The 15,663-nt window shown below is 35.9% G+C and overlaps 1 protein-coding gene across 2 annotated transcripts in view; it reads right to left on the bottom strand.

Annotated features, from left to right (window-relative positions):
• The window catches only part of LOC149194709 (hexokinase-1-like), a 258,104-nt gene that overhangs the window by 175,726 nt on the left and 66,715 nt on the right, over window positions 1–15,663 (bottom strand). For both annotated transcript variants that reach the window (XM_089405146.1, XM_089405145.1), the window contains exons 2-3: window positions 3,032–3,182; window positions 2,745–2,927 (exon numbers count right to left, since the gene is read on the bottom strand). In XM_089405146.1, coding sequence (XP_089261272.1) covers window positions 2,745–2,927; window positions 3,032–3,182 — 334 coding nt within the window. The remainder of the gene's footprint in view (window positions 1–2,744; window positions 2,928–3,031; window positions 3,183–15,663) is intronic.

Here is a 15,663-nt window from a genome sequence, read left to right as displayed (position 1 = left end):
GGTCTAAGGTTTGGCATTTATCAATAGAAACTTCAATAAGAGAAATTTGAGAAAGGGTTTTCCTCTCTAAGAGAGAGAAGTTTTGCCTTGGCAGAGAGCCAACATCTTGTGTTCTTGTCTTTTGTATTTTGGTAGCAGTTTGATGAAGTAAAAGAACATACACTAATAATAAGAAGAAGATCAAGGTAACAAGAAAACTAAAAGTGCTTCACAAATTGTTATCATTGCTAGAAAAATCCTATCATAACTAAATGCCCTAGATTCTTCAACACAATAGTCAAGAGATAGTGTGGAAATGCCTCCCTTCTGCCTTATATACTCATGGCCCATGTGTACCCCTTGGTGGCCCTCACTTCCCACTAATTCGCACTCTCTCTCTAAGGGGTGTGTATTGCCTCCTTTTTGAGAGTGGGACCCACTTACCAACATTTCCTAAGTCCAAAATTGCCAAAATTTACCTCCAACGCCAAAATTACAAAAATTTGCTACACTTAGCAACTTTATGGAATAGAGGATATCACATAGCCACAACTGAAAAGAGGGGCCAAGGACCAGGCAGAGCTCACCACAGCTGAAAAGAGGGGCCGAGGACCATGCAGGCTGGCCGCAGGCCTGTTAGGGCAAAGGCAGGCCTGGTTAGAGCAGGCCAAGGCTGGACATTGGCCTAAATGAACAAGCAGAAGGTCCAGCAAAAGGAGGAACAGCAACTGAAGGTGGCACAGGGAGCAGCCCTGGTGCCAAAAGAGGGTTGTAGGACTGACTCAAAGGGAAAGCAGGCTGGCCAAGGGCTTCCAGGTAATCTGCTGTTGTTTTGATGATGTAGTCGCTACAGCTGTGTGATTTGATAGCTGTAGGTGTATTTGTTTTTGGGCAGATGAGAGCCTAGTGGACTAGGCCTCAGCCCTAGTTGTATTAGTGAAAGGACAGACTTGTATTATAGCATTGTACAGGGTTTGTAAAGGGCCATGATCCCTGGTACAGGAACCCTAAGGTTTTCTTATTGAAGGTCTAACAAGGAACATGTTTTGGGCCATAAATTCTTGTGTACTGTTATTGATCTTATTGTTGTTATATTCCGCTGTGCAAAGTTGTTTAAAGTTGGGCATCTCTAATGTGATTATGTTCTTAGATAAGGCATAGACCAGACTTAGGGTGCGTGGGATTTCCAACATACCTATTCTTGGCACATGTGGGGCACAATTCTTTGGGAGTTACACTTCTATTTTATGGACATTTTTGTGTGCGTGCACCTCTTTATATTTATAAAAGAGAGGGAGGATGCATTAGCAAACAAGTAGTCATCGAAATTATTCTTTCAATGTTACTGCAAAGTTCTGTTATTGCTGCTACAGATTTCTATCTTGCTGGTTTCTTGGCAAATTTAGTATTTCTCACATCTACACTGTCGCTTGCCAGATTGATTTGAAATTCTGATATGCATTGTATACACTTTCCTGATCTATACTCCTATGCTTGTAGTTTTAAAAAGTCTAAGTTGATGGGTGTTTCATAATGCTTTCAGTTTCAGTTGTAGGGTAAAATCTTCAAGTGCAGATCTGCCATCGTGAATTAGAAAAATTAATAGCTATTCCATACATAACTCATGTATCAGTTAGTTTAGCTTATTTTAAGCTCTAGGAGTGGCCTTAGGCACTTCCCTGGGCTCCAAGTGCTTATCACTGATCCTATTTTTTTCCAATCCCATTAACCTATCTTTTTGGTCATTCATTGGATGTCAATTTATTAATCTTATCTTATCTTTGTCTCATGTTTAGAAGCTGGCTATTGCTCACAATTTGAAGTCTTACATGTCACATCACCTCCACAAACAAAACTTTACATGACCTAGAGCTATGGTAGGAAGGAATTCACGTGCTGATTACCAAGGAAGATAAACTTTTATAATGGCTTCAAGTTTGATGTCTTATGTTTTTTTAATCTCCTCCATAACTTTAGAAATCCAGATTTTCTCTTCTCTCTATTTGACGAATTACTCTTTGGCACTCTAAGTATCCCATGAAAAAAGGATTGCAGCTAAGCCTTGAAGAATGATTTTGGTTTCTCTATATGCTAAATCCAAACAATATGATAAATACTTTGGCAATCAAAGTAGCCTATGGACAAAGGATTGCAGCTGAGACTCTCAACAATGATTCAGGTGTCTCTATATGCCAAATCCAAACTACATAATAAATATTATTTATTCCATATGTGCTTCATAGAAATTAATCCTTCAGAAAGGCTAGCTCAGTCCACCAACCGAAATTCTGGAATAGGTCAGCTTTAACAAAAGGAGTTAAGCTCAAAGTGAGCAAACTACAAGATTTCACTACTACTGTCAACTAAATAAAAATTAGGGACTATCTCACCCACAGAAATTCAGACCAGAGTTATCTTCAAGCCAGATCAGTTTTGAATGAGTGAGATAAAAAAAAATCATGAAGGCGCGCCTATAAGGAAACAAAAATTATCTCATTATGGTTCAGCATGTTACATGCCAGATGTATTACTCCTCTCTAGGCAAGAATGGACCATAATAATACACAAGAAATATATGAGCTTTTAAACAGATACAGTTCATAACGGGTAGTTGATACAACAGAACTTCCTACCTGCAGAAATAATGCATTCTCAAGCATCTGTTCTTCCAAATCAAATAATATGAGATTAAACTTGTCACTTTTAGACAACCACAATAGCCGAACAATAAGAAATATACACAAGAAAATATAGGTCAAACCAACCATATCGGGGACAGAAAACCCCTTTGTCCAATTTACAAGCGTGCCAGAGTCAATTGATGTTTGCTTCACCGGAAAGGAAAACGTGAAGCCAATCTCCCTTTTTTGACCAGGAGGTAAATGGAAGTTCTCACCCTCAGTTGCAACAAATCTTACAAGTTCAGAAGCAATGTAGTCAAACAACTCCTGCAACCAAATGCCAGTCAGTTAATGGAATGCATATCTGGAATTTCAGGTACAGATAGACTACTTCAAACAAACAGACAATCATAGACACTTCCAAAAGGTACCTTGCTTGTGCTAACCATCAGGTTTTGAGGAATGGGAACTTCTTCAAATTCTTGGTTAACAACCCGTCTTTCACTACCACCCAATTGGACACGCAAGACTCGAAAATTGGTTCCACCAAGATCCAGTGCATAAAAGAGTCCATTTTCATGCCTTTAACAATGAAAGCATGCAACAAGTTTCATGTAAGCAAATCCCAAAATTGCTGCACTAACCAGTAAAGGAAAGCAATAGCAGAGCACTTTTTAACTGAACAAGCTCAAGACCAAAAGTTGATTGTAACACAAATTTCATTCTGTATGACTGGATATTAAAAGCCTAATCCAATGCCACAAAATAAAATCAATAAGATATATAATACAGTGATAATAGCATGTTTATTGGAAAATATTATTTAAACATACACTTTCAGAAGATGTGATATGTCACCCCCTGGAATCAATTATAAATACAGTTGCAAAAACACAAGCTCAAGAGAATTCGATGACAAATTGAAATAATAATTCTTGTTAAACCACAATTACATGGGAGCTTATATCAATATCTGATGAATGCTAATGCTTACATGTGCACTTCAAGATGTGAAATATTATAACAACTCATATCAACAGCATGTGAAGAGAGAAAAATCCAAAGAGAAGATACAAGTCACATCCATTGGGTTGGCCTCTTCCTATATAAATTAGTATCATGGGAGCAATGTACAATGAAAGCAAGGTTACTTGGGAGCAGGAGCGAAAATGGGGAGCGGGAGCGGGAGCAACATTTTCAGAAGCTCCCGATTTGGGAGCGATTCCGAGAGTGTTTTTATATAATATATAATAAATTTATATTTTGATGCATATGTGTCAACAAAAGCATGTAGAATGATGAATTAGATATAAAAAACATAAAAACATAGATTGAACCATATAACAACAATCATCTAAAAGTTATAATCTTCATCAACCACGTCCACAAGTTAGTAACATAGTAACATACAACATATTGAGTCTCATGATTCATCAATCTTAAAGTTTCAAGCTTTAAAAATTCAATATATAACATTTATCATCATTGATCACCAAAGTTGTACTTGTAAGCCAAGTGTAACCATCACAACAAATAATATCTAACATGAAATGAAATAAGCAAAGTCTTTCGGTAGAAATCACTTAAGAGAAATATTTGGCCGGCGTGTTTCAAACCAATAAGTGTGATTCATCATCAGGACCAGATGATGAACCACACTTGTTGGTTTGAAATGCGTCGGCCAAAAATTTCTCTTATGTGATTTCTACCGAAAGACTTTGCTTAATTCATTATGGATCACAGAAGCTTGAATATAGAAGATGAAATGAAATGAAATGAAACAACTTTCAACTTTCACAAAGCATCATATTCATAATTCATTACTAATGAGTTATAATTGCCAACTTCAAACTACAAACTTAAATTGTCATATATTGTTTACAAAAAATATCATAATAAATATGAAAAAGTCAATAGTTATAAAAACTACTAGAAACTAGAGAGACAAGTAAATCTATTATCTATTGCTAATGCTTGGGCCTCGTGCCACCATGAGAAATGTCTAATTTTTTATTCTTGTTGGAAAATCAGGATCTTTGTCATTAATGTCACCCTTTAAGCATTAATATCCAAAGGTATATTTGTCATTACCTTTGAATATCACCCTCTAAGCATTAACATAAGATAGAAAAAGCATAGCATGTCAAGTCAAGATTTTGTTTGAGTGATGTGTACATTTTTAGGAGGGTCATGATAGAGGAGTTCGACACCCAATGTCACTAACATCAAGGTACATAGAGGGATTGGTGCTCTTGATTAAATATGAGTTCCACACCCTAATACATGACAAAATCCAATGGAAACATTGTAATCCCCCCAATCCTAAAATCCTGAAAAACTGCTAGATTTTAAATGAAATCTAAAATTTTACTTTCTCCATATGAAATCCAATGAGGTCGGAACCACTCTCAAACATCCTAAGTCATTTCATGGTAATGTTAAAAATTTAAGTAGAAGGATGAAAATAAAGATTACCATGAATCCCATATCAATACTAGGGCCATAGGCTTGATCATTAGGTTGCCCCACTCAAAACTTATTTGTTTCTTCAAAAAAAAATGCATTTCGAAAATTACTGCAAAAAAAACTAAACGCTCCCGAAAAACCAAGGAGCATTTTTTTTTGTCGAGAGCACACTCCCAAGTTGCTCCCGCTCGGAGCACGACTTGGAAGCGAGATCGTGAGGGGGGGAGGGGGAGCTCCCCGCAACCCTGAATGAAAGAGACTTGTGATATTCCAATGTTAACCAAGTTTCTGGGATGCAGGGGTGTGGGAGAAGAATGCATCCATGGAATGTGTTGAAGCACCTCCCAAATTCTATAGGAAATCGTAGGGGACATCAAGGTCATCAACATAGGCGACCCCACCCAAAATACTTGAGAATTAAAAAAAAAAAATGAAAATTGAAACATGAATCATCAAAATCTTATACATAACAACATACCAACAAGCCAAGGGAGGCAAGTGTTGGGGAGGCAGTCTTTTGCCCTAGAGGAATAATTGAAGGAAGCTCACTTAAAAGCTAGGGATCATGACAAATAATCTAGCCAAAGCCTATGCACTTTTTCATGGTATTGTTTTGTCTCATTCTCTTCATCCCATACATCTCACTATCATAAGAGACTCTCTTATCATATCATTAGACACTTGTAGCTACGAACCCAAGCCAAGGATCTCAGATTGGAAGCAATTCTTAATATAATTTGGTTTCTGGCTGATAATATGGATTGCCAAATTGAATGGTTCCATGTCCAATGAAGAAATAATCAATTGGCTAATTACCAGGCCAATTTAGTGATCCAAAAAGGCAAAAAGGGGTTTTTATTTTCAACAAGCAACATGTCACACAACCTATCCCATAGTTTCATGATTTCTCCTAGTGTCACATCAATTGGAATCATCGGGCGCATGAAAGGCAAAGTTAAATTCACACGGAGGAAGCAGGTCACTCCATATGTTCCCACTTCTCAACATAATGGTTCACATCCACGCCACCTCAGGAAAATGATAATTGAGGTTGATGGCTCCCTTGCTCGTTGTCTGAGCCCATAGGAAAAGGGCGAGCTAGTCGAAAGTGAATTTATCTTGAGGTTGACAGTGAATTCATCTCTAATTTTCTCTCAATTCAAATAGCTCTGGTTGGCAGTGGTTGGGGATTTTAATGAGTTGCGAGCTACTCGTAGTACTCTTCATCAGCACAGGGATGATCTAGGTGCAATTTAAGTAGACCTAGATGGAATTGTTAAGCGTCTTTCGGCAATTCAAGACTCAACGGGAGTTGGCGGCAAGGTTTAGTTATCTACTCACCTGCGTCTGAAGCGAAGGGTCGACATCTTGGAAGTGGTGGTCTTAAAACCTTGAACATTGATCTAGGGAGCTCTTCCTCATGAACAGTGCTCCTCTCTATTCTACTTCGAAAGAATAATCGCCTAGGGAGAACTCAGATGCCCCTCAACCCCCATCAGCTACTATGTCTCTAGTAATTAAGTAACACGTTTGTAGAATATGCATGGTTTTGATACATTTGTAACAAGTCTTAATTTATGCTCAGTCTCTTCTATGTTGGTTCCAAGTTTCTATATGCAATATTGGGAAAGTCTAGGGTCTTTAGAAGCATGAATGTCCTGCATATCTAGTCACAAAAGCAAATTGTCTCAAATTGTCTCCAGATCTATGTTTTTTTCGCTTTGAAGTTTCATCCTTTGTACAACCTGTGTGCTTTAGGGACAACTCTTTATAATTAAATAAATTTCATAATTTTTGTAAAATAAAAATAATGTACCAATAAGCCCGATTGGCTAGCTCAAGAGATGTGTTTTGAGCTTCATGTCGAAGGTCTAAGGGTCGTTTCCCTATTTCGGTTGTCTCTATTGCATGCCTCACTCGACGTACCCATTGTCGCACAGAATGTCTAGGCACCGCGACAACGGCTCAGATCGGGGGTTGTCACCCTGATCCCCAATCTCTACGTTTAAGTTGTCTCCCAATCAGCAGACTAAGGGAGCCAGACCCTACGGAAATGGAATGGAGGAGGACTAGTTGGGAACCAACCAGTATGGGAGACACAGTTGAGCGACCAAATAGTTGTTTAGATCTAGCAAGACTTAAATGATTTGATTTAAACAATTGATACCAGTGTCTTATGGAATCAACTATCTTGCTAAGAAATTTAGGACCAAGTACAGGATGGACAACTACTGCTAAGGAAAATGTTCTTATGATGAAAAGAGATGCAAAATGCGATTAGCAAAGGGATGAGTGAGTAGTCTTGAGGTAAGATCGTTTAAGGCTCAAGTACTTAGTATTGATTAACTTTATGACAAGAGTATTTAATGAAATAAAGAAACAATCTTATACAAGACAAAGTGCCAAATATCTCAAGTGCCAATAAGATACACAAGATAACCAAGATGACCAAAAAAAAATGCTCTTAAAGAAAAATCACTAATATGCCAAAAATTTATAATAACCACATGCCATTAATGATATTAATGTCAAGAAAGAGAACTAGAGCATTTATTCAATTTATGCTTCAACGACAATTCTTCAATAAGATTATCAATGCTCCCTTTAGACAATAAAGGTTCTTCGAAGATAATGCCAATGACAATTAGATTCAAACCATTCAATTATCTTCAGATTACTCAATATTATGAAAATGGAGTAAATCACCTTCAATGCTACTTAACTCAAAGAGAATTATATTTCAATGCAATTACCATTTACAAGTCAAGGCACGAGAAATGCTTTAAAAAGATAAATATCGACTATTTCCAACTTAAATGTTCTTTAGGGCATCAAGCTTATATATGTGATTTTGAAATAGGAAATCAAAAGACAACAAACACTTAGACTCGAAATCCAAAAACCAAAAAACCACTAAAATTTGCTAATGTAATCTATGCAAACAGTTGTCCTTATGAATGAAATGTAAAATTTTCATTAACAGCCCAAAGATCATCAATACCGAATATTTCACAAACAGAACTTAATATAATAGATGACATACCTTGATTAACAGCGGAAGATGTAATGGCTGCCATCTCTATGATCTGACTCCTGACTGTTCCTCTTCTTCAGAATTCGGTTTCTCTCCTCTTGCCCTCACTTCCTTTATGTGCTTCTTGATGGAGAAGAATGCAACTCTTGTGTGTGGGAGAGAGAGGACCCAATCCTTTATATATTATTTAACTCTAATCTGGTACGTCCATCATATACCAATTCAACGCTTAAGATCTAATGCTTTAATGCTTTAATGCTTTAATGCTTAGATCGGGTCACATTAAGATTAGAAACTGCTTTAACGTTAAAAGCATTTGTTGTTTCCAATAGCAGATTTCTAACATTCTCCCACTTGACCCGACTATTCATAATATTAAGCGTTGAACATCATACTATGATAAATTGCTGAGAGTTATGGCGGTTGTGCACTATTAATTCAATGCATTCCCTTCCATATACTACAATACCAGTAATCCATCAATTCATACTCATAATTTATATAAAACAGCATAATGGTCCACATAATGTCTTATATCAAAATGATTAAACATAATATCTTTATAAGACTTTCTCTTGTTTAAAATTACATAAAATACGTACTACTATATTAAAACAAGAGACACATAATTGTATATCAGAAACACATAAAAGAGCTCAGAATGTCACACATCAATTACTATTAATACAACCAAGACCCATTCTTTGAACATGTTCCTTAAATTGTCTTGGTTGTAACCCTTTCGTCAAAGGGTCTGTAATCATAAGTTCTGTCCTGATGTGCATGATTGACATTCTTTGTTTCTGAACCTCATCTTTCACAACAAGATACTTCAGTTCTATATGTTTGGCACCTTTAGAGTACTTGTCGTTCTTTGAGAAAATACTGTTGCAGAGTTATCACAATAAATTTTCAGCGGCTTGCTAATGGTGTCGACAACCGCAAGTCCTGAAATAAAGTTCCGCAACCATAATGCATGAATTGTGGCTTCAAAACATGCCACAAATTCTGCCTCCATAGTGGATGATGAAGCAACGATAGTCTGTTTCGCACTTTTCCATGATATGGCACCTTGAGCAAACATAAACAGGTAACCAAAAGTCGATTTTCTAGTATCGATGCATCCAGCAAAATCTGAATCGCTATATCCAATCACTTACGATTCATTGGATGAGCATGTAATCTTTCGTTGAGAGAAATTCCTTAGTCTCATGCACTATACTTAAATTATTTGCAGCAAGCATGACGTCATCAACATAAAGGACCAGATAAATAAACTTGCTCCCACTGATCTTTCGGTATATACAGTGATCAACCGTATTTTCCTTAAAACCAAAAGATGTAATAATGGTATTGAACTTAATATACCATTGTCGGGATGCTTGTTTAAGCCCATATATTGACTTCTTAAGTTTACACACCAATTGTTCTTTACCTTCTACAGAAAAACCCTCAGGTTGATCCATATAAACATCCTCATCAAGATCTCCATTCAGAAAAGCTGTTTTCACATCCATTTGATGCAACTCCAAATCATAATGAGCTACTAATGTCATTATTATTTTTAGTGAGTCCTTTTTCGAAACAGGAGAAAATGTCTCCTTGTAATCAACACCATCTTTCTGAGTGTAACCCTTAGCAACAAGTCTAGCTTTATACCGTTCGATATTACCACTAGAGTCGTGTTTGGTTTTAAAAACCCATTTGCTTCCGACTCTTTTACAGCCATGTGGTAACTCAACGAGATCCCAAACTTCATTCTGTTGCATGGATTTCAGTTCTTCTTTCATGGCATTAATCCATTCCTTTGACTCTTTACTTTCTACAGCATGTGAAAACGAACTGGATCCTTATTGATTCCAATATCATAATCTGATTCTTGCATATAAACCACATAATCATCAGAAATAGCTGACCTACGATTTCTTTGAGGTCTTCTTAATGCTACTTGTTGTGGTTCATGCATATCAGTATTATGTAAGTCATTTCCTTCAGGAAGTACTTCTTCATTTATATGTTGTTCATTATCATCATGCTGTTCTACAACAGCTGGAACAACATTTGGAGTAATAGTAGATGGAGGAACTATTCTAGGCAATGTAACATTTACCCTTGTTTCCTTTATTTCTACTATTTCTCTTCGAGTACTCCCACTGACTTCACCATTCTCAATATATCTTGCATTACCAGTTTCTACAATTCTTGGACTATGATTAGGACAGTAAAACACGTACCCTAATCATATCTATTAACGTCCTATTGCGCCTTTCTGCTACACCATTTTGCTGTGGTGTACCTGGCATTGTGTATTGCGCACATATGCCATGACTTTCGAGGAATTTTGCAAATGGACCTGGACACTGACCTGACTCATTATATTTACCATAATATTCACCACCTCTATCAGACCTTATGATTTTCACTTTTTTATCTAATTGCCTCTCAACTTCCTTTACAAACGTCTCAAGGACATTCACAGATTGAGATTTTTCATGAAGCAAATAAACATAACCATAACGGGAAAAATCGTCAATAAAAGTGATGAAATACTTTTCTCCATTAAAGGCTGGAGTGTCCATAGGTCCGCAAATATCAGTGTGTATTATTTCAAGAAGCTGGCTGCTTCTGGTGGCTCCTTTCTTATTATGTTTGGTTTGTTTACCTTTAATACAATCCACACATAATTCTAGATCACTAAAGTCCAAATTTGACAAAATTTCATTATTTACTAGTCTCATCATTCTTTCTTTGGATATATGACCTAGTCTTTTATGCCACAAGAAAGCAGAATTTTCATTCACCATGCTACGTTTACATCCAACATTATTTACTACATTCAACAAGGAATTCGCATAAGTGTCATTCAGTTTCAATTTATATAAACCATCAATTAGAATACCAGAACCAACATTATCAGCATTCTTATATACATCTAAAACCAGAAATATCCAATTTACTTGCGGAAATAAGGTTTCTAGATAATGAAGGTACATAAAGGGTACTGTATAATTTTAATACATATCCACTTTCTAGAATTAGACGATAAGTCTCTTTTTACAGACACGACATTGAACAACCTTTAGTTCCTTCTTTTCCTCATCCTGCCCATTCTTAGCAGGTGCCTTTTCCTTCTTGAAATGACTTGATTTTCCTTTCTTTTCTTTACCAGCTTTATTACTCACAAAACTTACAGAGTGATTCACTTGATTTTTCAAACGTCCTTCTTCCTGAACAAGTCTACTGGCCAATTCATTAACATTCCACTTATCCTTTATAGTGTTATAGTTAATCTGAAAAGGTCCATATTCAGAAGGTAGCGAGTTCAGGATGAACTGGACAAGAAAAGAATCCTCTACTGTAAGTCCCAGGGAGTTTAACCTTGCTGCAAGATTAGTCATCTCTATAATGTGCTCTTGCATAGTTCGCGACCCATCAAACTTCATGGTCGTGAGTTCTGCCATAAGAGTACCAGCGAGTGACTTATCAGCTGAACGAAAACGCTCTTCCACAGACTGCATATATTCCTTAGCACTTTCTGTTTGTGGAATTGTTGACTTGATGTTGTTAGCAACAGTCATCTTAATAAACATAAGGCTCAATCTGTTACTGCGTTCCCATGCTTTATGGTGTAATTTTTCTGCCTCAGTACTATCTCTTGTAAGAGCAGCAGGTTTATCCTCAAGGAGTGCCAAGTCAAGATCCTGAACACCTAAATGGAAATTGACTTGTTCTCTCCATTCAGAAAAATTAACACCAGTGAACAATGTAACAGATGAAGCATGTGCATTCATGGGAACTCCTTGATTAACAATGAAATAACTATAAGCTCATAACTAACGCGATTCAGATGTAGACATAATAGTATAAAATAGCACTCCTTTGGGTAGATACTATCCTATACTTAACATAATTAAATACCAAAACATAAGTAGGTAATAAATATATTCAATTAAATAGAACTGACATCTTTGGATGATCAATATTTATTTAATCAAAATATCTATCAAACCTCATCATGTCAACTAGTTATAGAACAAGACTTTCCTTTGGGTAAGTTCTCAGGTTCTATCATTAGTGACGCCAGTTCTTAATTGGTATTATTATAACTGGCAATTTCTATCAATAATCATTATGTCACTTATGCACTAAATGATTATTCTGATTTTGACCACTTTGGTGATTAGCAAAATCATAAATCTCATGTGCATAAATAATTTATAACACATACCTTATGCAAAACAACATTCTGATTTTGACCACTTTGGTGATTAACAAAATCATAAATCTCATGTTTATAACACATACCTTATGCAAAACAATCAGTCATAGAGCAATTACTTTTATGCCCAAATTCCAAACAATTATTTTGTACCAGTAATGGTTCCAAACATCTTCACAAAAAAAGCATATTCAAGTTATTGAACTTAACGTGTCTTTCTGGTTTAACAAGAATTTCATAATTTCAGACCTTGGCAATGAGCAATCTAAAACACAGTAATGAATAAAACCGAGTCAGACGCTACCCAAATTTTATTAAGCCTTATGGAATAATGACCAGTGAAACGGCATTACGGAGAACGATCCGAAAATTCTTGTCACTTTTCGAATGTTTTTTAAATGAACATTGAATAATAATGCGTTCCTCATTTCTCCGAATTTTCGTGAGGTCAATCTTCAGCTTGTAATGTTGTTATGTACTCTAACACCAAAGGAGGGATGCAAGCATTTATATTACCAACGAAACAGAGATTGAGAAAAGGGATTCATGGAATCCAACGAGAAATTTTATCCTTGACATTTTAATGAAAATAATCTCATCATTGAAAACTAATGGCTTACAATTAACGAAGTCTTCAGATGGGTTCCTCGGTTCATCGTCATGCGATTATGGAAATAGACAGTATATGCAAATTTAGAAAAGATGACCCTCAACCAACAAACCCCCACAATTCCCCATTCTTTACGAACTAAAGAAATCAAAACACGCGCCTTTTTCTTCTATGTTTTTCAGGCATGAAAAGATGTCTAGCACCACACACGTTTTGCGGCGAAATATATCTCACAGCAATGCTCATTCCGTGCCTGGTGTTTGGTTCTACAAATACCGTGAAGGTGTTGTCGCCTCCAAATAATTTCAATCAACCAAAATAAAAAAGTAAAACATGCCGTTGGATGACTTTCTCCAAAACAACTGTAGATCTATTTTATCTTGACAGACGCCACTTAAAACATGGCACTCGAATTAAATCAGTTGCGAGAAAACATTAAAAACGAAATCTACATAACAATCAGCAATCTCAATTTAAGGCATAAAGTAAGTCCTTAAATCTGCTTGATTTTCTGAAGAAATCTCAAATTTAACGGCGAACGCGTCAGTGTTTCAGAGGCAAAGGAGGCGTTGGCATTTTATGAGGATTTCCTTTTTAAAAAAATAAGGCGATCGAATCTTGACTAAGATTTGATTAACATCATGAGAGAACAGATCAATTGCAATCATAGGAAATATTCAGTTATTGATTGTGGCTCCGATACCAAATGTAAAATTTTCATTAACAGCCCAAAGATCATCAATACCGAATATTTCACAAACAGAACTTAATATAATAGATGACATACCTTGATTAACAGCGGAAGATGTAATGGCTGCCATCTCTATGATCTGACTCCTGACTGTTCCTCTTCTTCAGAATTCGGTTTCTCTCCTCTTGCCCTCACTTCCTTTATGTGCTTCTTGATGGAGAAGAATGCAACTCTTGTGTGTGGGAGAGAGAGGACCCAATCCTTTATATATTATTTAACTCTAATCTGGTACGTCCATCATATACCAATTCAACGCTTAAGATCTAATGCTTTAATGCTTTAATGCTTTAATGCTTAGATCGGGTCACATTAAGATTAGAAACTGCTTTAACGTTAAAAGCATTTGCTGTTTCCAATAGCAGATTTCTAACATGAAACAAAAGCACGTATTTTCAGAAATGATATCTATGACAGCAGTTATGTTTTCAAAGACAATAAGAGCACCAAAAAAAGGAAAATATTTATGACAGCAAAGAAATGCTTGTTGCAAACAAATATATCAGTTCTCTAAAAACTTGTGACAGACACCTTCACAATGGTTTTAAAGCACTTAATTTTCAGAAATTGTTTTTTAGAACAACACTAAGAAAAACTTTAGGACAACAACAAACAAATTTTATGACAGCAGCAATATGACAATGAAAAAAGTAAGCTATCAATGCTATCTTTACGCTAAAAATTTACCAAAAATTTTCCAAACTTGCCCACATGAATTATCAAAAAAATTTAGCCTATTATGATGTGATTTCCAAAATTATATCAGATCTGATATACTTATTATAGTCAGCAATTAAAATATGAAATATGCTTAATGATGGATGCCCAACTCAAGAAATTAATTCCTTAATGTATTAGATAACTTAGGAACTAATTTTAGTTTAACCCACATGAAATTTTGTCGCTGATATATTTCAGACTTCAAAAACAGAATTATTCGGAGATAACAGTCACCCAAAAATGTAGATCTAGGCCAAATTTTTGATACCCATCAAACGTAAGTGACTTATTAATGTATTTAGCATTTTTTCAATTAATTTCGAACCCCTTAGATGTGTTTTTAACCACTATTAGAAAGGTATATGACTGTTGTAACAAACAGTGAGGAAAAATAGGGTTTAGAGATCAAACCCTTAGGCCCTAGGCCTTGAAGTTCACTTGCCCAAGATGCCAAAAAAAGAATTCAATACCTAAAACACAAATTTTTACCATATGTTTTGCAAAAACCACCAATGATCAGCTTCAGAAAATTTAAATATTCGGATCAAAAATAAAGCAAGGGGAATCTTGGGCCAATGAGGGCTAATGTTGGGCTAGGAGAAGGCAGTTCTAGGCTTCGGAGCCCCAAAACTTAAAACCCTTATTCTGAAAAAATTATGTTGCTTCAGATGCAAAATCTTCAATGGCTAGCCCTGCAAAAATTTGGAAACTAGATCTTGCCTTCCAAGGTTTAGATCTAGCTCAGATCTTAAGATTTCCTTGGCTAATTTCTCAGATCTATTCTTACAAACAATCTTTAAGCCCAAATCTTGCCCTCCAAGATCTAGATCTAACTCAGATCTAAAGATTTATTTGGCTGATTTCTCAAATCTATTCTTGCACAAGTTAAAAGTGAAAAACCCAATACCTAATATGTACAAAAATAGAGAAAATCTCAAAAACCCAAGTGTTAAAATTCAAAATTATGTTACAAAATTTCAGATATACACAAGTAAATAACAGATCTATACAAATAATTTACAGATCTATCAGATCTGAGGAATATGAGTCCAACTCCGCTCCTAGATCTGTATATCTAAGGCTCTTTCTAGACAGATCTAGTTATTTAGCACAGTTTTTTGAAGACAAATAATTTGATTTTAGATACTAGCCCAGAAAATCCCCGCAAAATATATTTCGTTAGATAATCTCGGAGTTTTAATCCATAAGGTTCTCCAAATCTTAAGTTTCGGGAGTCCGCTGGTCCAACTGAGGACTTCCCCAAGA

The sequence above is a fragment of the Pinus tabuliformis genome, chromosome 2_2 (genome assembly GCF_031772625.1).
Source record: "Pinus tabuliformis cultivar Carrire ecotype Pingquan chromosome 2_2, CPIR1, whole genome shotgun sequence".
Taxonomy (NCBI): Eukaryota; Viridiplantae; Streptophyta; class Pinopsida; order Pinales; family Pinaceae; genus Pinus; species Pinus tabuliformis.
Note: the sequence above shows the minus strand (reverse complement) of the source record. Positions and strands in the feature narration are given on the sequence as shown.